Source organism: Phyllostomus discolor, chromosome 6, assembly GCF_004126475.2.
Source record: "Phyllostomus discolor isolate MPI-MPIP mPhyDis1 chromosome 6, mPhyDis1.pri.v3, whole genome shotgun sequence".
Lineage (NCBI taxonomy): Eukaryota > Metazoa > Chordata > Mammalia > Chiroptera > Phyllostomidae > Phyllostomus > Phyllostomus discolor.
Genome location: NC_040908.2, coordinates 17,150,537 through 17,176,430, shown reverse-complemented (window position 1 = coordinate 17,176,430; position 25,894 = coordinate 17,150,537). Strand labels below are relative to the sequence as shown.

Sequence of the window (25,894 nt, the reverse complement as noted above, 5' to 3'; positions counted from 1 at the left end):
TGTTTGTATTGATTGTCCTATGATAAAACTCGTTTGTTATGTATCGTTCTGCTGTGCTTCCAAGAATCTAGGGATAGTGTCAGGTGAGGACTTCCTTTACTTTCCTCGTATTCAAACCATAGTGTCAAGTTCCTCTCCTGAGTGGAAGCATATCATGGCCAAGTGGTAGCTCTTCTACAAGAAGGACATCTAAGAGCCATCTGTGGAAGTCGGAAGTTTGTTGCCCGGATGTGAGCAATGCCTGTCAACCGCACTCAGTGGGATCTGCTGCCCCAGAGCAGCGGTGACTGGTCCTTGGAAAGGCCCTAACACTTCTTCCGCTACAACCGGGCTCAGTACCACCGTAAATCACCGAGAACTTAATGAAATGAGTAAAATGTAGGAAGACCTTGACCTCTAAGAAGGTCACTGCTAAGGTTCACGGGTGACGACAGCAGCTTTTCTTAGCTTGGGTAGGAAGCCCTATACACACACACTAGTACCTGACTTTGGCACTGTGAGCACTGTTCTCCTTACTTTATCTTCTGCTAAAGCCGTTCCAAATCGGTGAGGGAACAGGGAGGATGTAAACCATACATAAACTGTGAATACAAAAGTTTTACACTATCGTAAAACATTCTCAAAAGTTCTGTCAAAGTTTCTACAGTAGTTGAACCCCCAACTACTCTCAGACTACGTTTACACAACACAAAACTAATCCAAAGAATGGAGGGGTTTGACAGATAAACTCTATCACTTCAAAGGATGCAGCTATTAACCTGCAAAAATCAATGACAATGCAGACAACGCTCGACACCGATTTCTCACATTTAACATCTAAGAAGTTGTGTAGCACCCTCACACCATCAGGGGCTGGTGGCTTAGAAGTCTAAAAATCTCCACGTTCTATAGTCTTTTAAAATGTTACATATAATAAAAAGGAATCACAAGACAGCTGAATACTTAATGGCACTCAAGTATTTGTTAGAACAGTATTTTGGTCCCCACACACAGACATGCAATGCCAACAACAGAGAGTGAAAAAGACGAAGAGCACAAACATGACGCTTGTTGTCAGATTGAAGACAGCGATTTTTTTCCACGTAAAATGTTACAAAGAAAAGAATCCAATGCATTGTAGATTCCTGTTAGTTAACTGCATTCACAGGAGACTCTAACTGGAAAAGTTACTTTATAAAACAAAGATTGAGAAATAAATGTTAAGATCATGGTTATATTACTTTAATTTCTCTTTCAATTTTCATTCCCTGTGAAAAAGATGACTAAGCCACAATGAAAAGTATTTGCATATGTTACAATTGTCAGAAAATAAACACACTGAAATAGGCATGTTGTGTGTTTATGCATCATGCTCTGACAGCTGCTCCAAGTCAATCTTACCACGCAAGAGGATGCTTGGAATTGCTCCACATGGTCAAATGTAATACTTTGGGGCAGGGAGTGGAAGTCACTGGAGACATGCATGCTTTCTTCTCCCACAAAACTTCACTAGGAGAATGCAGGTGAACTGGAAAGTCACTAACACACTGTCAACACCTTGTGCTTCCCGCAGCTCCGAGCAGCCAGTTGTGATGACTGCCAGGACCTGTCCTGCTCAGCCCAGGTTCCACGACAAAGTGAGTCTGGGCACTGTTGGCAATCAGAGGATAAGTGTAGGGTGCCTGTGTTATAACACACATATATAATGGTGTTATCTATACACACAATCATGTAATAATTTTATTTTATAATATATGTAAAATATAATTATGCAGAACAAAATGGAGAAGACAATTCATTATAGAAACTGTTAGAACAATTTTCAACATTGAGAAGTAACAACTTCTGTATTTAGTTTCATGTTCTTATGGGACTGACTTTTGATCAGAATATACTTTTCGTAAGTAAAGACACAGGAGCTTGGTTTGCACGTGTGCGCGCATATACACACGCACACACACACACACACCAGCAAGGTCAGTATCGCTTTCACAATACCCTTGAGATACGTAAAACAAACATCAATTCATCTTTCATAATGAGAAAAGAGCCTAGCAACTGGAAAAAATACAGAGAAAGTATTCCAAAAGAGAAAAGGCACAAGTTTTATAAATAATGAAATGGACACATGCCCAGAATAAAGGAGAAACAAGGTAACACTTTTTTGGACAAACCCAAAAAAGAAACGTAATATATCCACAGTGCAATTGTATACTAGATGAAACCAAAAGGCAAGCACACGTTCCTGTTAAGATGAATATCTGCATTCAAGGGTCCACAGGGTTTTTAGATCAGGCCAACATCTCACCCTCAGTGAGAACAAATTCTGACTTTCATTTGAACAGGAAGCTAGGCCATATTGTTACATACATTTTGCATGGACACACTGAAATGCCTGTATTGTGCTTCAGAGCAGCACGACCAGGACACAGAGACGTGGCGCGGGCCTCCACGCAGTGAGTCAGCACCGCGCTGGCGGCCCAGCCGGCATTCTCCGCCGTCCCACCTCTCGCCTCCGTCTAGGGGAAACTGACGGAACGCTTAACGTATGTAACAATATCCTTTCCAGCCAGTATACAATCCACGGACAGCTGTCACTCAAAAGCAATTCCACAAACCTTACTTACAAAGCTCCTTCCACAATCCTGAGATTTTAAAATAAACATATTTTGTGTCAGTTATCAACATTTTTCTGCATGGTACTCAAGAAAATATATAAACATAACAGAACATCCATTTTTAAGCACAGACAACTCTTTCAAATGAGCAAAATACACGTGCATATGTCCACTTACCTATGAAAATGATAATCTAACCAACAGAGAATGTTATTTTGAGAATTTCTTATTAATGGTGCCGTGAGACATGCGCTCGCCGCCACCCAGGCCCCGCTGCACTCTCGCACTGATGCCAGCTGGCCGATGTTGGAGAAGTAGTGGGCAGCTTCGGGAAAAGGCCTTCCTCCCACTGGAGTGGTCCAGAGGGGCACAGGCTGCGGTGATTGTCTCATTAGCACTATCTCAGAATCAAAAACTCACTGAGTAGAACTATTAATGAACCAGGGAAACATTTAAGAACCACAATTCCACATTGATTTTTCCATGGTTAAGTGATAAGACCCTGTTCAATTAAGTTACAGATACCATGCTTCTGTATGTCTCTCTTAATAGTACAGATCATCTAAAACACAAACAAATGAAAAAATCACCCCTTGTCCTTCAGTAGTTAGCAAAAAAGAGGAGACTGTCTTAAGGCACCATTTTTTATCACGTGAGCACCTGCCTTATGCGGCTCTCTGAAACTGCCGTAAGTCTAACCTCTGGGAGAGAGAAGGGTCCGAGCGAGTTGTATCTGCCAAGTGTGTGATGACCAGGCAGGAGGTGACGGGGGCGTGACTAGTCAATATGCACATAGACGTGAGATGTGAGATGCCGAGAGGAGATCATCTACGAAACGTGTGCAGACCCATACTGAGCACTGAGTAACAGAATATTCATGCTACTGTACTACTAGAGCCTCAGAAACAAAAGCAAATGAGACGCAGTATCCACCCTAAAATCATTTTCATATACAAGTATATGAAAGAAGCGACTGAGACAAATGCATGAAGTATGACGAGAAAGAAGGAAACCCAGTAACCTGGAGTGGGCAGGAGGCTGTTTTAAGTGGAAAAGCCACGGAATTGTCTCGAAGGACCAACAGGACCTAGCCAGATGACTGGGAACAGTTTATATGAAGAAATAGCATAAGAAAATATACCCACCTAGTTAGTGGACTGAAGAAAGGGTGTGGGGTCGCAGCAAGAAACAAGACCAGCACTGCCAGGGACTGAGCTGGGGCGCCGGTCTGCTGTGTGCAAGGCTGCAGTCTGCTAAGCACCACAAGGCACACAGAGGCATGTCAACCCCAATCGTTTTCTGAGGATCGCACTGGCCAACCTCAGGCAGAGGTCAGGAGGCCTTCGACCCACGCGTGCAATCGCACCAGGCTCTTCGACTCCCCTGAAGGAATCCTGCTCCCAGCTCCACCTAGAGTAAAGCCCCTGGCACTTAACTTGTGATACAAATATCCTGTAGGGCGAGTAGTCAATTCTCACCCATGCAGTCTCTCCACCCCCTGTAGAACTGAGCTACTTTAAATCCACACGCTGTCCAATGTTTGGACTTCTTACAAGGCTGCTTTTACTGACCTGCTTGCTTTTGCTCATTCTGCCATTACCAACATGGATGGGAACTCTGGGGCTATGTGGACCACGTCACGGGGGGATGCCGGCCATGACGGTGCAGTGCAAGGAACTGTGGGAGATCTCTCTCTCAGGTCCTTCAGGAACAGCCATGCTCTTTCTGAGCATGTGGTTTGCTTTAATTTTATGGACCTTGTCAAAGATACCATTTAGTTTCTCTCTACCAAAGGTGCCAAAAAGCTCAGGGCCAATTTCTGGACCCATATTTTATAGGAATATAGAACCTTGTAACATATTTTTGCATATTAACCTCATAACGTGTACACTAAGCTTATAACATATATACTAACCTTACGTATTTTATGTACTAGCCCCACGCCCTTATTTTACCTTTCTTATGTTATGGTGCTGCTGTTATTGTAGCATACATATTTATGTTTAAATCTTTATTCAAACTTTCCATCTTTATTGGGACATAACAAGGTATAAAATTATATCAACCAAATGGCTGACTTGTTCAAAGAATTTCAAAAGCATTTATTATATGCCAGGCCTATGCTGAGGGCTTGGGATAAAACCTGTCAATGGGACAGACTTGATGCTCTGAAATTGAGAGTGGATGAAACAGACAATTAAACAGGTGATAATACCGTAAGAAAAGTGTAGTAGGAGATGCATTCACACGGGAACGTGGGGGTCTGGGATAGCTGGGAAGGCTTCCCAAATGAACCGTGTGTTTGCTGAGCTGCAGCCAAGAGTCTGCGAGTGAGAGGCTGTGTGTGGGCGGAGAGGGCTCGGAGCGGGCTCGGAGCACTGCGCGCTCTGGGGAAGGACAGCAGGTCAGGCAGGCTGGACACAGGGGGCAAGGAAGAAGGCGGGTGATAAGGCCAGGGAGGAAAGCGAGGACCAGGTGAATCATGTTAAGGAAAGTGGATTGAATCTTCGAGCACTGTGAAACTCAGGAAGAGTTCGGCCGGCAGCTGACCCAATCAGACTTGCCCTGAGACATTTATTGAGTGCCTGCTGTTTTCCAGGACTGTGCTGAATGCTTTACGGACATGACCACAGTGAGTCCGCACGAGGGCCCCACAAACCCACGTGCAGTAAGCACTATTATCATCCCTTCAACAGGTGATGAAACGGAGGTTTGCTGATGGAAAGGAATCTGACCAGTCACCCTGCTCATCTTGGAGAAGCCAGGCTTCTAACTCAGGTCTTTTGACTCCAGGGCCTAAGTACAGACCTTAGTGCACTGCCAACCACCTTTAGAAAAAGGCCTGATGGCTGGCGTAGCTCAGTGGACTGAGCTCGGGCTGCAAACCAAAGTGTTGCAGGTTCGATTCCCAGTCAGGGCACATACCTGGGTTGCAGGCCACGGCCCCCAGAAACCGCACATTGATGTTTTTCTTTCTCTCTCTCTCTCTCTTTCTCCCTCCCTTCCCTCTCTAAAAATAAATAAATAAAATCTTTAACAAGTAAATAAATAAAAGATGAGAATCTTGGACTATTAGTTAAATTCTCCATACCTCAGTTTCCTCCTGCATTTAATGGAGATGATAATAATACCTCTTCCAAGTATTAAGTAAACTAATTCATGTGAACCTCTTAGAATAATACCACTAAATGAACACTCAATATCACCACCACCGCCATTCCATGGTGTAGGGGTTATAGAAGCAAAAGGCAGAATGACAAGTTCAATTTGCACATACTGAAGTTGAGGGACCTACACAACCTCCAAGTGGCAATGGTCACATTTATGGCTCCGAACTAAGCAAGGGCTTTGGACTGAGGATTTAAACTTCAGAGTTATGGGCAGGTGGATGGTCATTTAAGCCACCAACCAGAATGCCATGGCCCAGGAGGAAGGGGTGGAGTGAGGGAACCCAGGAACGCAGGAGAGCCTTTGGAGGGCCCAGATGTTGAAGACACAGACAGGTATAAGGAACCTGCAAGAGTCCTGAGAAGTGACCAGAGAAGGAGGAGAAAAAATGAGAAGCTAGAGGGAGCGTATTATTTCAAAAAGAAGCAGCAGTACCAAACGTTGCTAAGAGGGAAATAAGGTAGTAAGGATGGAAAGGCATTCATTGGATTTAGAAATAAAACTCTTGCCTTTCATGATCTGGGCGACATGGCCACTGCTGTCCTATTAGGAAGGTAAAATGCAGCATGTATTAAAACAGCTATTAATATAAGGTCTGCCCTGCTAAGGCCTATTAGGGAGGAAAAAGACCTTCAGTCCAGACGACTGCCAGCTGGGGGAAACAGGAGTGACCTCTCCGAAGGAGATCATGAAAAGAAGAACAGGATTTGCAGTTTAAAGAAAACATCAAAGCACTGCAGGTCTTGGACTTCACAGACACAACCGGAGGCAAAATTCAGACAGCGTAAGGCGCGGTGAGGAACAGTCAATTAATTCAAATAGGCTGGCTCCCGCTGCCCGAAGGGGGCTTCTGAGTGGTAAAATTTAAACAGCAGACCGAACCATTATTATACCAAGTCCTGACCAAGGAATATGGCGGTAATACAAATATTTAAATGCCTTTCCTCCCTGGAAAACACCTAATTATTCTTTAATTCTCTGCTTACATGCTACCTCCTTAGTGTCAATCTAGGCAAAGATGAACTAACCTTTCTTTATGTCCTCAAGTTACTTGCTACTCAGATCTCTTAGGACATTGCATACAATTATGTTTCCTCAGTCTTCTGCTACTCAAGAGAATGGGCTGTGCCTCGGTATTTCAGCAAGCCAGACAACGTCAGGGTGATACTTCACGAAGACTGACAACTGTGTGCAGTACGGATGAGCCAAGGGGAAAGCAGAGGCAGGCCAGGCAAAAAGCCGGGAAGAGTGGCGAGTAAGGAGACCCCACCCGCGGGGCCACTGTGGAAACACTGGAAGGGGGGATGCGTCCCTGAGAGAGGCTTCCGAGGCAGTATCAGCAGAATGTGGTGACGGATGAAATGGGGCAGAGCCTAAGACCAACAAGGCACACATACCCTCTGACTCAGTAATCAGACTTGGAACTACATCCTAAGGAAACGATTCCAGAGACTCATGCCTACTTTGGTATTATTTATAAGGGTGCAAAACTGGAAATGACATTAACTCTGAACAACAGAGGATGAGTTAAATAAACAGCCATCTCTCTAGCTGACAGGCTACCATGCGTATATTAACATCATACTCATAAAGTTGTGAGTGAGAACATGTGTACATTCTAGTGAGCCATGAAAAACTTTATGAAACAAAACATACAACTGGGCCCTAATTTTGTGTGATCTGTGTAAAAATGTGGAAGAACACGGGAAGACTCTATGTCAAAGGCAGGCACTGGGTTTTTCTGAGAAGCGACTGACAGGGCTATACGTGTCTTTTTCTTCTTCTTAATTAATTTCCCAATATTTTAAAAAAATAAATGTGTTGTTTTTATAGTAAAAATTAAATATCCCTTTTTTGTAGGAAGCGAACTCGTGTAAGAAAATCAAGTTGTCAGGCTATTTTTTTTCTGAGAGGTGGTGGGAAAAAAATCCAACCAAAATTCAGAAGGACAGTCAGTCTGAGCATTATGTTTATTTTTGTTAGACTTTGCTTCACTTTAAGGATTAGAGAAATGGAGGAGAAGCTGGAGAACACAGGATCTAGAAAAAGAGATGCTCACAAAAGGATATCTTCGATGCAATTTTTCATTTAAACAAAATGCACAGTGCAGCCAAGGACACCAGGGTGAAGTCTTGCATAGAGGGAGAAAAACCCTATGAAGATGACATTCCTGGAGCATTTGAGATAGAAAACCTGTTAACTTATTACAGAACGTGAAAAACTATGGGCTTTGGCATCCAACAGACCTGGGTTTAAGGCGCAATGCCTCTACTTAGCAGCCGTGTGGCCCTGGGCAGCACAAAACCCCACCCAGCCCCGTGATGAGAACTAACTAGTCTGTATGGAAGCGGCTACTGGGGTGGCTGGGAGCCCAGGACCCCGCCACCCACGTGTGACTCAGCAGGTCTGAGACTGACCCTGAGTCTCGGGGTTTTAGGTTTCCTGCGTAAGTCTACTGCGTGGGCAGCGGGGAGAAACATGTGAACAGCTCAGTGCCTGGCACACGGAACAGCTTGGTAAATGTTAGACGGTTGGTTTTGTGTGCAAAATACAGGGCTTCTATCACTTTTCCGTAAGGCTGTCATGACTTTTTAATTAAACACAGTGACAAGGTCTGTCCTGGGTATCAGACTTTTTTGCTATGAGAGAAGTGGGGTGGAGAATGAACTAAAATCAACAATAAGACAATGTGAATGCCATTTATGGTCCAGAACAGTGCCACAGCACTCGAAAATTCAGTACAAGTGACTCTGAAGGTCTCTGACACGTGGCCGTGCATAATCCTGCTGAAACATATCTGAATCATTTCTGCTTCGCGACACAGAGGACCAGGTCACTTGGTCGATCTGCGTGCTTTGCCACTAATCAGCATCCAAATTTCACTTAGGTTTGGCTGTATTCTGTTCATCACCAGAAACAGAGAAAAGTGTCCCTCTTTGTAAAATGGCCTCAAAAGAGAGCCAACCACTATGCCGCAGATATTTCTGCAAATTTGGGGAGTCCCTCTTTGTAAAATGGCCTCAAAAGAGAGCCAACCACTATGCCGCAGATATTTCTGCAAATTTGGGGAAATGTGAAAGGTCTCAGAAAATATTCAAAATATTCTAGCAAATGTCAAAGATCTACTGTACAATTGCATTTCTTAACATAAAGGAAAGGTCTCATCCTATTTCATAAATAGTTTCTAGCAATAAAAAGTCACATGAAAAGGTCAGAGTACATGGCATTTAGTGCACCCAATAATTCAACAGTTTGTCTGCCTTCCGGCCTGGCCTCCTAGAACAAGCCGGCTGTGGAAGAGGATCGCTGAAACGCAATCCTTGGGGCGGGGGATGGGGGGGCCAGCTGAGACAAGTGCAGTGTGAGCCACCGAGAGTGGTGGCTGCTGGCCATCTCCTCTTCCCACTACATACAGGCACTGTAGGCAGGGGACAGAATGAGTTATCAGCAGGTACTTGTGTGCAAAGCAAAATGCTCAAGAAATTAAATGGTCCATCCGTGCTGCTGAACTGCACTATCATCAGTACCCTGCGTTTCCTTCCCAGGTGCCAGCCAGCTTTTTCAGAGCAGATGAGAACCACCGTCGACCAAAACGAGGGAGCCAAAGACAGTGCGATCAGATATTGCGTCTGTAATCTGGGTGTTAAGTCAGCAATCCCTTCTCCCTTGATACAGACTGAAGAATTCTGATCAGATGCACTGACCCAAATTACTGAGCGGGAATCTATTTTTCCTCTAGTGGTTAACCCTCTATCACCCAGATTAGTGGAAAGACAGTATCCTTCATTCCTTCATATTTAGAATTTAGGCATATGAACTAAATATGGATTGAAATATGGATTGTTCTACTTTAAATTCAAAACCATTTTGTTTATTTCAAACCCCAAACCCATACATAGATGCATGTGATATTTTAGAGTCTTAACACATGAGCTGACTTGCTTGAGTGACTTGACCTGGAAATGGATAAACTAAAAACATGACTATTTGGGGAGAGGAATTAAGTTTTCCCAACAATAATGGCCCCACACAACCTTCTTACATGTTGTCTGTTACTCTACACCACAAGCCTTCAGCTCAGTGAGATTGGTTCTGCCCAGCTGACTGCTCAGCTCTGCACTGGCCCAAATTCTGTGCCCGTTCTACAACTCTTCTGTTTCTGCCCTCGGCCATGCTCGTTTTTTCTGCCTGTCTGGTCACCTAGAGTCTCCAAGGTCTAAGGAAAATTCAACTTGAGAAAGCTTTCCCTGAGTAGTCCAACACTGTCTGCTCTCTCTCCACTGAACACTCCTGTGATTACTCAGCATCATGTGTGTATGTTACATACCATATGTTAGTGTGTAATCATATTGTCTTACATTGTTCTTCAGATTTTTTTCCATGTGTGTTATTATCGACCCATGAAGATGGTAAAGTTCTTGAGGGCAAGGTCAATCTTAAACAAGATATACCTGCAAACAAATACGACGTGTTTTACCCTTACCCTCAACTACTTGAACCTAATTTCAACAGGTTTCAAATGTGCACGCTTGTGCCGCCTCATGGTAAAAGTAATTATTGCATGGTTACAGTTAATTGGCTTACCAAACAGCAAACCAAATTAATGGCTGGACCAAATCATTATTTGTATAAAATGAGAGAAGAATAAAGCTATTATTGCTAAAAAAAAAATTATGAAGCACCAGAGGTGAAATAAATATAACTAATTTTTGGTGCAATAAGTTAGAAGTTTATTATTAAATATATAATAAACAACAAAAACCTCCTCATATAAAGGTCTCTTTTCTCTAAGTTAACAACTTCCTTTTGGGTTTGGGTTAATCTACTACTGGAAAAAAATTATATAATCACACATTGAAATGCCCTATGATTTGAGGTACATATGAAATAAACCATCCATGACAAACGCAGATCTAGGATTCTATGCTTGTCTCACTCTTCAGATGAAAGAAAATGATATTAATTCAACTAATACTGGTTCTCCATGCAGTATCTGCAGGGCCCTGCACAGCCTTAGGATGGCTATGACCTAGCAAGAGGGAAAGCAAGCACACGGATGACGGAAATCACGGCACGTGGTTGGGGTGGGGTACACACTCTTTGCAGTTATTATTCCAAGAACAATGTATCTATACAGAGTTATAAAGGGTTTTCTATTTCGGGATAAGTTTTCATTTTCCAAATGTTCTTCATCTCAATGAAATATATTCTAAATAGAGGAACAGAAATGACTTTCCTTGTTTTGCATTTTTTTTCTTATTCAATCCTTCCTAGTAAGACCTTTTATCCTTAACTTCTTGATGTCATAAATTTCTCACTTTCCCACTTGTTCTATTTGATGTCAGCACCACTAAATTCAGTTACATGTGTGGGCAGTAGAAATGTTATTTAGTGATAATTGGTTTTAGTATGTGGTCTCCAGGGTTCCATTAAGTACATTTATTTCTAATAGTCGTTTGTTTTAACAGCACGTTTCTTTTCTTCTTTTTAAAAAAGAAAGTCTATTGAATGTATTGGGGTGACATTGGTTAATAAAATTAAAGGTTTCAGGTGTATCGCTCTATTTCAAATTGATTATCAGATGCAGATCTCAGGGGCCTAAAGATCAGGAAGGTGTGCTGGGCCCTTCTTTTCTGAAGGAAGATACTCTGGCCTGGATGACCTCTTCACCCCTGATTCTCGATGAAATGTGTCCTTCCTGTTCACAGGACACCAGCCCTGCCTAACCCCGCCTAGAGCAGAGCTGCCTCCACCCTCCGCCTGAGGCCTCCTTGGGCTGTACCCGCTCCCCTCAGCATCTCAGGCAGCTTCAGAGCCACCTGCCTTGTGCCCACCATCTTTTTTTCTTTTTAAAAAATCTTCCCTAAGACAACCATCCAGATCACTAGTATCACAAAGGTACTTTATTAACTAAAATCATACTACAGATACAAAAGGCACCAAGTCACAGTAAAAAAAGCACGGCTATTCAATCAGACAAATCACATCCCAATAACTTCGAAGAACTGCTTCACCTCAATTTCTGCTTCCGTTTGCTCTACACATTAAATATTAGTAGTAGGAACTACCATGTAGGACTGTTGAGGACTGACAGAACACTTAGCATCATGCCTGGTATTTAGCAAATAATAAACGCTAACTGCTGTTCCTATCATCATCATCATCATCATCATCATCATCATCATATGTCTTACGTCTATTATAGTACAGAGGCCCCGTTACACTTTTCTAACTAAAGCAAATAGAATCATCTGTGTTTCTCTTTTTACTGTATGGGGGGAGGGGGGTGGATCAGTTGCCAGTTCTGGCAGGAAAAATTGCATACTGTGGTTGTTGACTAGTACTCTGAGTGATGACTAAGTAATAACACACTCTCCAAAGTTACAAATCAGTTTGCTACTAAAATATTTTCCAGATTTCAGAACTACAGATATATCCTTACCCACTATAAAATGATCTCTCAATTATCCTGCCCAGATTTAGAAAGATTTTTATTAGCAAAAGATGTGTTCCGACAGCATACTTGTGTTAACAGAGAAATCCAGCAGATGCCTGTGTTCCCTGATGTCAGAAACACCTTTAATAAAACCATGAAGTACTATGAAGCATTAGGTGACGTGAGGAAATAAAAAAAAACACACTGCCAAGCGGGAAGGGAAATTCTGAATGGGAACCACAGCGAGTGGTGCCCCAGTGAGAGACAAGAAGCCTCGCTGCTGTCACGTCTGTGTGCCCCCCAGGCCTGCCACGGGCACACAGCACTGCCCTCGCCACGCGCTTCCATGGGGAGAGGGGCGCTCCCTCGTCACACACCATGCAACCGTCAAGTCCATTTTCGTATTCATTACAAACACAGAATTCCAAACGCAAGCCAGCCACACGAACAAGGACAACATGTTCAGTTTGTAATTTAATTTTGGACTGACCGTATATTTCTCTGAAATCGTGGGTACTTAGCTGTAACAGTGCTTCGTCTTGGCCAGGTTCACCAACTAAGGTTATACTGTACTTAGTGTCTTAAAGCACATCAAACCCTAATGAAACAGTAATGCCATTTAGGGGAAGAAGAGAGAACTTTATACTCACACAATGTTTCCAGGCCTTTAATGTTAGGAATGAGCAGTTTTGTGACAAAGAAGCATTTACCAGATGAAGGTGATAATTCATCACAGGTGTCACCAGAGTCTCCTTCTGCCAGGTGACTCCGGGCTTTGAGTTTCTCTTGTGAAATCAGTAACACTTCAGCATGTTTCCTCCTCAAATACGGCAATGTGTGCGCTACCTATTTGTACGTACATGTGTGCATGCTTACATACATATATAAATCTGCAGCTATAATAAAATGTAAAACTGTTTTACATTTTAAAATACCCAATAAAAATACCAAGACCTAAACATTTAGACGGGGGTTGAGTGTGATCCCGTCAATGGAATCCCCGTGTCCCCACAGGCTCTCCAACAGGCGAGGCAGGCAGCTGGCGGTGTGGGACGCAGACTCGGGAGGAGAAGGAGGTTCTGCCCCTGACCTACAAACATTTACGGACCGCCCTAGATGGCAGTTCTGTTCAACCATAAAATGAAGGCGGCATTACTGCCTTCCTACCAACCAGAATCATTGGTTGGAGTGACTAGAATAATAAATGCAAAACTATTTTTAACTTATAAAAGACTAGCAGAAGTAATAAGATACTTTCAGGACAATTTTGCTGCTTCAAGAAACATCTAAAAATGGAATGATTGTTTAACGGTATACATCATTTTGTCTATTCCAAGAAAAGGGGGAAAAGTGTTGTTTTTATAAAGACATCTTTTCTATTTCTAAAGAATATACAAGAGAACATTTTAGTACATGGGGTCAACCTAATATAAAAATACAGGCTCTCATTTCTTGAGATAAAATACAAAAAAAGTGCTTTGTTAGTTCTAAAGGTATATATATATATATATATATATATATATAAAGTTTAGCAATTTTTGCTACTTAAATAAAAAAGAGTACTTTGAGATGGGTGCTTACCTTCTCTCAGACGATCCACCACAAAAGTAAAGCCTGTGGTTCTCGGATGCAAGACATACTCGTATTTCTGAAGTCCGTTCTTCTCAGCAAAGTCATTACTGCGGGCCTTGCTGTTTTCTGAACAAAACAATAGAAAATCAGAAGCAATAAAACAAAGGAAGATAATGTGAGGTAAGAAAACAGGACAGAATTTATTTGATAAAAATGGCAGTTAATTTTTCTGTAATTACCGAGTATAGTAAACTGAGTCAAATAAGAAGATATAAACACTTATGTAAATCCCTAACAAAGATCTTAGAGTATGTATTTACTGGAATTCTGAAAAATTTATAAGGTATTAACAGACTTTTTATAATGGTTTATAAATGCAAACTTGCATCTTTAAAATTCTTTAAGAGATTTCATTAAAAAGTCAATATACAGTGAAAACTAAAATACAAATAAATTCCTAATAAACTAAATTTCCATAAAATAATTTTTACATAATAAACACTGAAATACTAAATATAAGATGCCAATAAAATAAAACTAAAATAGTAATAAAACATAAGGAGATTTATACATCCAGAAGAAATAAGTAGTAATTTGCCAAATATATCAATCAGATCGACATTTTTTTTAACCCGGTAATTTAGGGCTTCGATGAGGAGGGAAACACCTTCCCCGCTCGGGCACCGCGTGCTGACACCACCGACCAAAACCACCCCACGGCCGGCCGGACGGGCACACGATCAGCACATCACGTACCAACATCTGAACGTGGTTTGGCTGAGGAGAGTTACAAAGTCAAGTATATGTTCCAAATTTTGGCAAAAACTTCTTTTTCCATTCCATGAGGTAAGTTTATAAGTTCCAAGAAGAACCAAACCCATTACTCAGCAAATATGTTTGGAAAAAGTAGAGTGTTCAGAAATCTGGCCTCAACCCCTGGGGGAGATCAGGAAATAGCTTCTGATGACAGCAGATGTTAGGACATGCAAAACTCAGCTGCATCCTGGAATTTATAGGCCACTCTAAGTCACAAGAAAAAGACATATATATTTATATAAACACAGCCTTCCTAGGAATAAATTTAAGCCCATGGAACCCTCAAAACCTCAAAAAACCACAGATGGATTCAAAATATTCAAAGAACACTCCTATAAATGGGGTTACATTTTTATTACTATTACAAGGGAGGAATTGAGTCAAAGAACTGAACGCCCACAGATCCCCAGCAAGTCCAAGGTAAAGGCCCTACACATGAAAAGTAACAAGCTCCTTTCACATTCGTTTGAGGGGAATGCCGGGGCACGGGAGCACACAGCAGTCCCTCACTGATGGCAGACAGGACCTGACACGAGGTGAGGCAGCCCCTGCGGGCACCAGAGGATGAGTGTTTCACTGCTCTGCAGGGGGCTCTTCCAGCTCATCATAGACTTTAGGGAACGGAAGACCACAGTGAACCCTGTTGTGGAATGTGCATACCCGTCTAGGCACCTCTAAAACACAGCCACAAGGTGGGAAGGCAAAAATGATCAGAGACGGCAAGACAGAGATGCAGGTTTTCCCTTCCACGCCCACTTCACTTACCCACCCGTGGACTCTGTGGTTGCTGGTAACTACACAAGCACCCCACTTTCTGCCCACAGCCTCCTGTCTTGTCAGCTCACTCCCTGTAACACTCCAAGGCCAGCGCTCCTTCCAGTCCAACTGGCCAACCAGCCACTTTGCTGTTCTCAACCAGACAGGCATGTTCCCACCTAAGGGTCCATGCATTTGTTCTTCCCTCTACCCAGAATGCCTTCTGCCCAAATACCTGCATGGTTTTCCACTCTGTTCATGAAGTCTCTGCTTAAATAGAAACTTAAGGGGCTTTCTATAACCACCTTATGTAACATAGCACCCTGCGTCCCCACCTTCTGTTACTCCCTCCTTGTCTTTACTTCTGTGCGCAGCGTTTATGAGTGCCGGGCATAGTTTCATTAACCTATTTGTCTTTTATCTAGTTTTCCTCATTGTATGAAGCCTACAAGGGACTTTGTTTTGTATATAAAGTTCCAGGCACTCAATACACTAAATGAAGAATTTTTATGTACAAGGGTGTTTCATTGCATTTAATGTTATAATTGTTAAAACCTAGAAAATCTTTCCAAATCAGAGAAACAGAAGCCAGAATTATGGTAGACCAATTGCGACAGTAAATTTTATGTGTCAAATTGGCTAAATATTATTCCAGATAGTTCTGTGAAGACATTTTTGATGAGATTAGTATTTAATTCAGTAGACTTCAAGTAAAGCAGATTATCCTCCATAATGTGAGTAGATCTCACCTCTCTCTCTCTCTCTCTCTCTCTCTACACACACACACACACACACACACACACACACCCTTTTGGTTCTGTTTTCAAGACAACCCTAACTAATAACCAATATAATGAAAAACAAAACCTACCCAATCTTTAAATCATGTTTTCAAAGAATATAATGTGAGAGATTACAATATAAGTACAAGAAAAACTGTAATTCTAATTTTCCAATTTTGTTTAAAAATGTACGTGTGTGTTTATGTGCCCACACATATGTGTGCCTGTGTGTGTGTGTACACATGTGTATGTATGTGTGTGTGACCAAAAGACACAAAAGCAACAGAGTAAAATTAGAACAGGTTTCTTTGTGGGCAGTAGGATTAGACTAATTCTTGTACTCCTATACTTCTAAATTTCCCCAAATTAATATAAGTTACCTCCACAAGCAAGAAAAAGTTATAACTAACAATAACATATAAAGACAGAATATATGTAAAATTACACTTAAATATACCTGTCTGAAAATACGTAAGCAAGCTAGCTGGGTTCAGAACTTAGAAGATTACAAAACACTTTCTTTGGGCTTAAAAGACCAAATTTAGAGTTAACTGTGGTTAACTAAAAACACCTTTGGCCCTGACCAGTGTGGCTTCAGTTGGTTGGATATCATCCTGCAAAGCCAAAGGTCGCTGGTTCCTGGTCAGGGCACAGGCCTGAGTTGCAGGTTCTCTCCCCAGATTGGGTATTTATGAGAAGCAACTCATCATTTTTCTCTCTTTCACTGATGTTTCTCTTGGTCTTTTGCTCCCTCCCTTCCCCATCTCTAAAAAATAAATAAATAAATAAATAAAAATCTTTACAAATTAAAAAATAAAACATAATTTAAACAACCCTTCAAATTAACACTTTTTCAAAATTGAAAGTAGATTGGTAGCCTATTTAAAAAAATTTTATCCACCCTGGCTGGCATAGCTCAGTGGATTGAGCACGGGCTGCAAACCAAAGTGTCGCAGGTTCGATTCCCAGCCAGGGTACATGCCTGGGTTGCAGGCCATAACCCCCAGCAACCGCACATTGATGTGTCTCTCCCCCCCTCCCTTCCCTCTCTAAAAATAAATAAATAAAAATAAAATCTTTTAAAAAAATTTATCCCAACTTTAAACTATCTGCATAATGCTCTATTTTTAAAAAGATTTTTAAAGCTTCAGGAGTGGTCTGTTTTCTCTATTTGGCAAATGGTCTGTACATGCCCTTTTAACTTAAAAAATATGCAACTACATCATGTAACAGTGAGTATTCTGGACCCCGAAAATATGCAACTAGATGTTAATTAAATTCATCACCTAAAAAAAGACACTTGAGAAAAAATATAGAGTGAAAAAAGTTTTAAATATATATGTGTGTAGGCTCTGAAGGTCTAATGCGTGAAAATTCTAACAACGATGCACCAAAGCAGCAGCAGCCTGTGAACTTTCACCCCATTAGCGTCTAATTACTAAATAACCTCCAAAGGTGCCATTGCTTAGTGCACATTATGGCATTCACAAATATAAATTAATCTATCATCTCAGTAAATAACACACTAATATAGCTGCTATTTCAACACCCAAGTTCAAGTATTATACTTTCTAAGTATTACAGAATTTAAATATGGCTCTGTCCATTATAATTTCCCAATGACAGGTTACGTCTGGTGATCAACTTGTATTTCCAAGCTGAAACAACATGCAGACAATATTACCCATCAGTGACTGACTACTTTTAGAATTTTAACTATAAAAATCAAGCATACAGAATACAGTAAGCATACATTTTAGCATACGATACTGGTTACATTAAAATTGCCATGGTTCATCTGGCTCAGTTGCATCTGCAATGAATGAGTCAAGGGTCTCTTCCTTGCTATCAGTGTTTCCCATTATGGCCTAGTCACCCATTCGCTTACTGAAATAGTTGTGTGATTTGTATTTTCATTACATTCTCTTGGGTACTGGCTCCACACATAACTGTGTCCAGAGAGTGAATAGGTTTGCCTGTTTACACATTCTCCTCTCTTCAGCTGTAAGCGGTGCCCCTCTCAGTGGCTCTTAGTTGCCTTCATCGGGTACTGAGGATTCAGAAGGCAAGTTCCAGGTCCATCTCTCCACGCTGTGTGACCATTAGACCTCAGGTCTGTCCCACTGCAGTCTGTCTCCCTTGTATAGCAGACTTTCACCCACTAAGATCCTTCTCAAATTCTGCTCGCTCTTGAAGTAAAAAAAGTTTTTAAATTTTGCTTTTCTGAGTCTAAGAATTCTACAGAACTTGTCATGCAAGCTTGCCTCCCCACGCCCACCCACGTTCCACCACAGCTGTTCTTCAGTCTGCCCTAAACTCCAAACCACCACTGAAGGCTTGATCTATAAAACTCACCCACGGTTTAAAAACATGTGAAGAGTACTAATTTAGCAAGAATGAAAGAGTCTTACTTTGTTTTTAATCTTCTAAAGAATTCCTTGAAATCCAATGGCATTCCTGGCCTATCTACCGTATTTTGCCATGTATAATGCTCAACTTTTGCCCAAATTTTTGAGGGAAAAATAAGGATGCACATTCGACATGGGTAGTACTACTTCCATATGTATATAAATGCTTTTAATTCTTTTATTTATACTTTTGTGTTAAAAGACTAACTCTAGAATGCAATACTGATATCTGTATGCAAAATAATACCCTGGAATAGGATAATCAGTTTTGTTTCTAAATATATATAAATAAAAAAACTGAATTATAAAATTAAAACAGAAGATTTTTTTCCTGAAAGTTTTGGCCAAAAACGTGGGTGCACATTGTTGGGAACCACCCTGCCTGGTTTCAGAAGCTGTAACCCTCCATGGCCAAGGCTGAGTGAGAGACCTTGGGACCATAAGCCACTAAGGAGACAAAGCTCATCTCCCTGGCAGGGGCGCTACCTCTGCCCCCCTTTACGTCATCCTGCCTGTCGTTGGGAGGATGACCAGTTAGCCAACGATGGGTAAGATTCCTCAAAGGGGGGAATGACCTAAGACAGGCACAATCATGACGGAGGTATAACAAAAGGGGGTGATGGACCCTCGCCCCTCGGCTTTGACATAGCCTGAATCCTCATTTTGTCTGCAAGAAGTCTCCTAATCTCTTGGCTGTCTTACTTCCCCTGCCTGACTTAAGCCTGAAACAATGCCAAAGGGCGGTGCAGCCCTGGGCAGGAATGATCAGGATCCCGGGGCAATCAGGCCTAAGAAAGAAGGCATAAAGTCCTGTGAAAGCTGCTTTGCTAAGAATGCCCTCAATTTTCTGATAAGGGTTCAAGCATGAAATGAGTTTGTTTCCCAAAGTTTTATGGCCCTTTAGCTAACTGACCCTGACTCAGAATAAGCCCTCAGAGTTCTCTGTATGTTACCAAGTGTTTGATCCTTATTGCCTGACACTGCCTGATGAGCTTTACCTGTGTTCCTGTGCAGACTGAACCCAATAAAAGCCCACTGAGGAACAGGCTCCTGGTCCTCCTCCTCTGAGAGATGGGTCACCTTTCCTCCCCAGGCAGATCATGTCTTGGTAGACTTATTCTCATCCGTGGTGGCCAGGGGTGGCTCTGTGGGCAAAGCTCCCCCCTAGTACATTACACACGGCGAAACACGATAGTTTAAATCTGGGAAGGTCGAAAATCCTATGTCCTTCTGTGTCCCCTCCACAACTCAATTCTGGCTAGTTTTCTTGAGAAAGGACAGAGCCCTTCTACTTATAACAGGGATAAAGCTTTAAAATACCAGGAGAAAGGCAATATATTAACTTAAATCAACAATAAATGAAACTGGTTACTATTGTGTGCTTCTCTAATAAGAAATTGAGGAAAAAAGGTCTAATGGGTGAATATGTACCTCAGAAGAGGGCAGAAAATATAAAGAACAGGAAGAGGGTTCTTCTTTCTCAAGATTGCTTTGGCTATTCAGAGCCTTTGTGGTTCCACACAAATTATATAGAAGGCTGATAATTAACATACATACTGAGACTCAAAATACAAAGGTCTAGGATGGCAAGTAAAAAAATATATAATGATCTCTTGGGGTTGCCCAGCATAGATTCTGTGGGCTGGAGACCAGGAGTGTTGGGCTCTAATGTGCTACTGATTGACTGAGTGGCCTGAAGGGTGGGACATTAATCTTGTTGCTATTCAGTTACTTCATCTAAGAAATAAGTCTAGACTAGATGATTTCTGAGCTCCTTCATTTTTAAAACTTCTGTGACCCAAACCCGAACTACCTTACCTGTGAGATCAGTCCCTTCTGGGAATATGAGGAGCTGAAGTGGTTCGCGGATGTCACAGAAGTAATCGATCATGTCTTCAAAGTGGCTCTTGTCATCCTTCCACTTCCTGTGAATGAAGATGTAGGCAGCAGCCTGCATGGCCCAACCTAGGATCAATTTAACAAGTATTTACATCCAGTTTTACTCCAATGTCCGTATTACTGAATATAGTACTTCAGTGTTTTCATTTTACTATGAATGGTTTACTATCATAATGAAAATCTCATAATATAGCTTCAAGTAGCCCTGATCTCAGGTTAAAAACATGTATCAGAGAAAATTCTTAAAGGAGTTTGCTAAATTCTGGGGTTTATAAAATCCTCAAAAGCTTCTCTCAAGCCAAGCCTAGTTATTAAAGTATCAAAGAGCCCTGGCTGGTGTGGCTCAGTGGACTGAGCACTGGCCTGCAAACCAAAGGGTCACTGATTCGACTCCCAGTCAGGGTACAAGCCTGGGTTGCGGGCCAGGTTGACAGTTGGGGGTGCGTGAGAGGCAACCACACATTGATGTTTCTCTCCCTCTTTCTCCCTCACTTTCCCTCTCTCTCTAAAAATAAACAAATAAAATCTTTAAAAAAAAAAGTTCCCTAACATTTATCAGTAACTCATCCAAAGTTTTAGCAATCCTAATTAAACAGGCATCTTAACCAAGCAACCTATAAGAGACAGACGGCTGTGTGTTGTCAGGCTTATACAGCAGTCAGCAAAGGGCTGTTCTCAAGTCATGTATACAAGCACACTTTAATATTTCCCTTCTGCACTACTCAACTGTTAATCCAAATGCTATTTGCAATTCTAGCCACTTCTTTATATTTTATTTGAAAGGGAAAACGTGCAGTGGCTATAAACATGTTACCCAGAGTATACACTGTGATCACATTCCCTTTCTCTAGGGCAGATCAACCTGGTCTCCAAAGAGGGGGCCCTAACAGAGCCATGTTTCACCCAAGCAGCCATCCCCCCTGGCCAGAAACGACTAGACCTGCTGCGGGGAACACCTGTCTTAAGTCAGCCAATCAGAAGTCCAGTCCATAGTCTACAGAGCATGAAATGCTTGGCCCAGACACAGTGAGTATCTTAGTCAATTAAATATTCTCAGAAATTCTACCCGGGCCCGTGGAGAAATCAGGTTGGCAGTATATATAAATGCAAATGGGTGGACGGAAAGGCACGTGACAGAGACAGCAGCAGCTGAGGCGAGATAGACAGTGCACTGTAGTGAAGAGCTTGAAAAACTGTCTTGCAGCTCAGGTGCCTGACGCTGATTCTGACTGCGGACAAGACAGTTTTAGTCTCCACAAGCACCGGCCAGTCTGTGCAACCACCTCTTAGGTGTTGCTGAGAGTGCACCTCCCTAAATACCCTGTGTGTCTTCGCAACAATCGTCCACTATTGCAGCTAGCGGGGATGAGCAATTGTTCCTTACAAACAAAGAACAAAACTAAAACAAGAGCTATCGGCATTCGGTACATATAGCAGCATCTGAGAATATATAAAGTTATTAAATCATTTCTGAATGATTAGAAAAACTATAGAACTTTATTTGGCTTGAGTAAGTTCAAGCTAGAATACTGTTGCCTTCAAATATAAATAAGCATATACCAAAAAATCCATGTTAGTGTAAGTGTTGCTGTTGCGCAGCCAATCACTGCTCACCCAGAGTCTGCCAGTCACATCCATCGGCACTGGGCCTGACCCCACACTGACCCTCCCGCATGGCTCTCCCCCCGTCCACGGACACCCAGACCAACAGTGCAGAGTTCGCAGGCAGGGGAGCTCTGGCGTGAGGTTGCCTGGGCTGGAGTCAGAACTCCACCAGAAACCAGCTGTTGGGCCCGAAGTCTTTGTCCCTTACTGACCCCAAGTGTAAAAATTAGTGTAACGCTGTAACAGTATTTAACCGAGACTATTACATGAAGTAAGTAAGATTATTTAGCACGGAGTATTCAATAAATAACAGCGATTATTATTGTGATTAAAAAGTTCCAATAATACAAAGGATGTTGTATTAAGAAATCTTTAAAATGTAACAAAGATCCCACTTAAAATAGCAAAATAAAAATGTAAAAAAACCAAAAGCCTGCACACATCACATGAAGACAACAGCACAACTGGGCAGAAACAGTGAGACGCACAGTGCCTCTGAACTCAACCCATATGCCAATGACCTCCAAACTTATAATTTATGAGTTTCATGTAATTACACTCGAATTCCAGTGGCATGAGGGTGTGTGAGAATTTGGCTAGTTCATCCTAAAGAGGGTCTGTAATAACAAAGCAGTGAGAAAAGCCAAGATAATTTTAGAGTAGAAGAATAGTAGGAAAAGATTCACACCATTAAATGTATTCATTAAATGTATTCCAAAGCAACAATGATTAATTTAGAACAGTGTATCTGCAAAAAAGAGACACCTAAAAAAGATTACAGGACCTAGAAAAAGGCCCTTGAATATGTGAGAAATTTGGTATAAGATAATGAGAGTCTTCAAATCAGAGGATAGAGAATAGGTTGGCTGGGTTTGGGTTCTTTTTTACATTGTTACTGAGGTGTGACTGAGGTGTAACAATAAACTATGCCCGTACTAAGTGTGTAGGTGCAGAGCTTAATGAATTGTTACATATGTCTCTGTGGCCGCCATCCAGATTAGAACCTTCCCAGCACCCCAGAATGCTCCCATGTGCCCTCTGCCAATCAATGCCCCCCACCCCAGCAGCGGAAGCCATTAGTCTCTTCCTTCCCCATAAATCACAAAAGTGAAACCACACAGGAGATATTCTTTTGTCTTTGGATCAATATAGTGTCGATGAGATTCATCCACATCGTTATGTGTAGCAGTATTTCCTTCTCTGCACTGCTGTGTGGTAAACATATGAATATATTACAACTTATACTCTTGATGGAAAGATTTCTGGGATATGAAGAACAGAGTTTATACGGATATTCTCATAGCACTCTTTTGCTGACCACAAGCATTCAATTGTATAGAGTGAACACTCAGGAGTACAGCTAGCTACTGCATCATGAAATTCCTGCATGTCCAGCTTCGGCAGACAACACATTTCCCAAAGTAACTACACTAACTGACACTCCCACCAGCAATGTATGAGACTTCTCATTGCTCTTCTGATAGCCTCGCCAGCACTAGGTCTTATGAGTCCTGTTAATTGTAGCCATTCAGATCCAGGTACAGGAGTTTTAATTTGCCTTTCCTTTATGATTAATGATGTTGAGAACATTTTCATATGCAAATTGGCCATCTGGCTGTCTTCTTTTTGAAGTGCCTCTTCAAACTTTTTGCCCACTTTTAATGGAATTGTCTGTTATTAACTCGTAGGATACAAAGTTCTTCATGAGATACATACACACAGGAAATATGTAATTTTCGGTTTCACATATATTGGATATATTAAATATCTTCTTCAATCTGTAGCTTGCATTTTCTTTCCCTTAATGGTATCTCGTTATGAACCTAACATTCAGTATTAATGAAACCCAACTAATAAATCTTTTCCAATGTGCTTGGTCCTTTTTGTATTCTATTTAAGAAATCGCTGTCCACTCCCAATTCAGAAAGACACTGTCCCAGGTATTCTCCTAGGAGCTTTACTGTTTTATCTTTCACATTTCGGTGTGTGATCATCTCAGATTAATTTCTGTATATTGTGTAAGATAGGTCAAGGTCCTTGTTTTCCATATGGATATTCAATTGACGAATACCATTAACTGAAAAGACCAAGAGATTATTAATTTAAGGAAGATATTGCATTACACCGTGAGAAGACACAGTGCAGTGAAGAAGCCGAACAATACAGACATGCACAGACCAGAGCACGGAGATGCTCTCGTATCGCCCCGTCCCTCAGCCCTCACACACCAACCATCGTCTCTCTTCTGTAATCCTGGTTAACATCTGGACGTGAATTGTTCTATATTTCAAAATTCATGACATACACGGTTGGTGTTTTTTTAAAAATACAATGCATCATACCTTTGTACTGTTCCATTCTTTTTTCATTTAACATGTCTATAAATATGGACCTGCTTTTTTAGTATCTGAGTTGTATTCTCTGAGAGTGCTTCTCAAACCAGTTTTGTTTTTAATTTCCAAACCATTACTGATTAACAGTTTTGTAAACTACAGTAAACTATTGGAAAGATGATGACACTTGAACTTGTGACACTGTCACAATGCTACAGAAGTTTCCAGCCACTCTAGTTCCGTACTTATGGTGGCCTCCTAACAGTTTGCTAACTGGCATGGTTACATGGATCACGTTTTAAGAAGCACTGTCCTATCATACATATACAGACTGATCTAGTATCCTATTATCAGGTACAATATATCCAATCTGAGAGTCTGGCTTTAGCGAAAAAGTTTACTCCATTCATTTACTAGAACCGTTTTTGTTTTTCTTTTACTGACGTTTTTTGTTTCCTATTTGTTAGACTTCTTTATGGTTTTTGCCCACCTTTCTCCACTTTTCTCCCCTTCTGTTTTTCATTAAAATGACATTTTCTTTACCCCCTTCCTTTGTTCTGTGAGGCAGAGGTCAGCAAAGTATGGACCAAATCCAGCACATTATTTACTCAGTATCTTCGGGCCACAACTTAAGATGAATATTTTGAACTATGTGAAAGTTATGGGGAATCGAGTTGTACTGTTCACAGACCAAGTCTGATGAAAACTTGGCCACACTTATTGTTCACGTGTGCCATCTACGGCTGCTTCTGCGCTGCAGTGGCAGAAGGGACGGGCGCAGCAGGACAGCATGGGCTGGTGACCCCCTGGCCCTTCACCGAGAGTCTGCCAACCCCAGACAAAGACGGACGCTGTCCTCTTGTCCCTCTTCCATGATTTATAGAAATATCCAGTAATTCCCCAAAGCTGCTGCTGTTACTATTACCAACACATTCCTTATGCTTCACAGAAAGATCTTTAACTATTTAGACTCAGCCCTAAGTGTGTTGGCTTCTTTGCTTATCAGTGTTTCTTGTATCCTCTGTTCTCCTTAGTCCTGAAGGAATCTCTTCCAAAAATGTTTGTCTTTGCATTTCTGAAATGCGTTTGTTCTCACTCTTGGAGGCTACTAGAGCTAAAAACAGAATTAGAGATTCCAAGCCGTTTCCCGCTCAGGAGTTCAAGCTGTTTTTCCACTGTTTCCTGTCATCTAACAGGGCTCATAAGAAGTCTGACATGGGACTGATGTATGTAGATAACCCAGTTCCTTTCCTTGGAAGCTGCAATGACGCTCGGTGTGATGGAGGCTCACAGGTCTGAGTTCAGGTGCAGAACTTTCCCACCAATTCTGTTCGGCAGTGGGCATGCTGTTCCAGCTTGAGTCTTCAACGCAGGGAGGATTCGTCCATTAGTTAATACAGTTTTCTCCCCTTCATTCTCTCAGCCTTTCTGTCTGGAGCTTTTGTTAGTGAGACGCTAAACTTCTGGATCTGTTCTCTCACACGTTTCATCTGCTTTCATTCTACAACGTGTCCAAGGAAAA

The 25,894-nt window shown here is 41.7% G+C and overlaps 1 protein-coding gene across 4 annotated transcripts in view; it reads right to left on the bottom strand.

The window, feature by feature from the left end:
- LCLAT1 (lysocardiolipin acyltransferase 1) overlaps positions 1 to 25,894 on the bottom strand; it is a 150,585-nt gene that overhangs the window by 39,426 nt on the left and 85,265 nt on the right. For all 4 annotated transcript variants that reach the window (XM_028517438.2, XM_036027799.1, XM_036027798.1 and 1 more), the window contains 2 exons: positions 20,354 to 20,500; positions 13,783 to 13,899 (listed from right to left, as the gene is read on the bottom strand). In XM_028517438.2, coding sequence (XP_028373239.1) covers positions 13,783 to 13,899; positions 20,354 to 20,500 — 264 coding nt within the window. The remainder of the gene's footprint in view (positions 1 to 13,782; positions 13,900 to 20,353; positions 20,501 to 25,894) is intronic.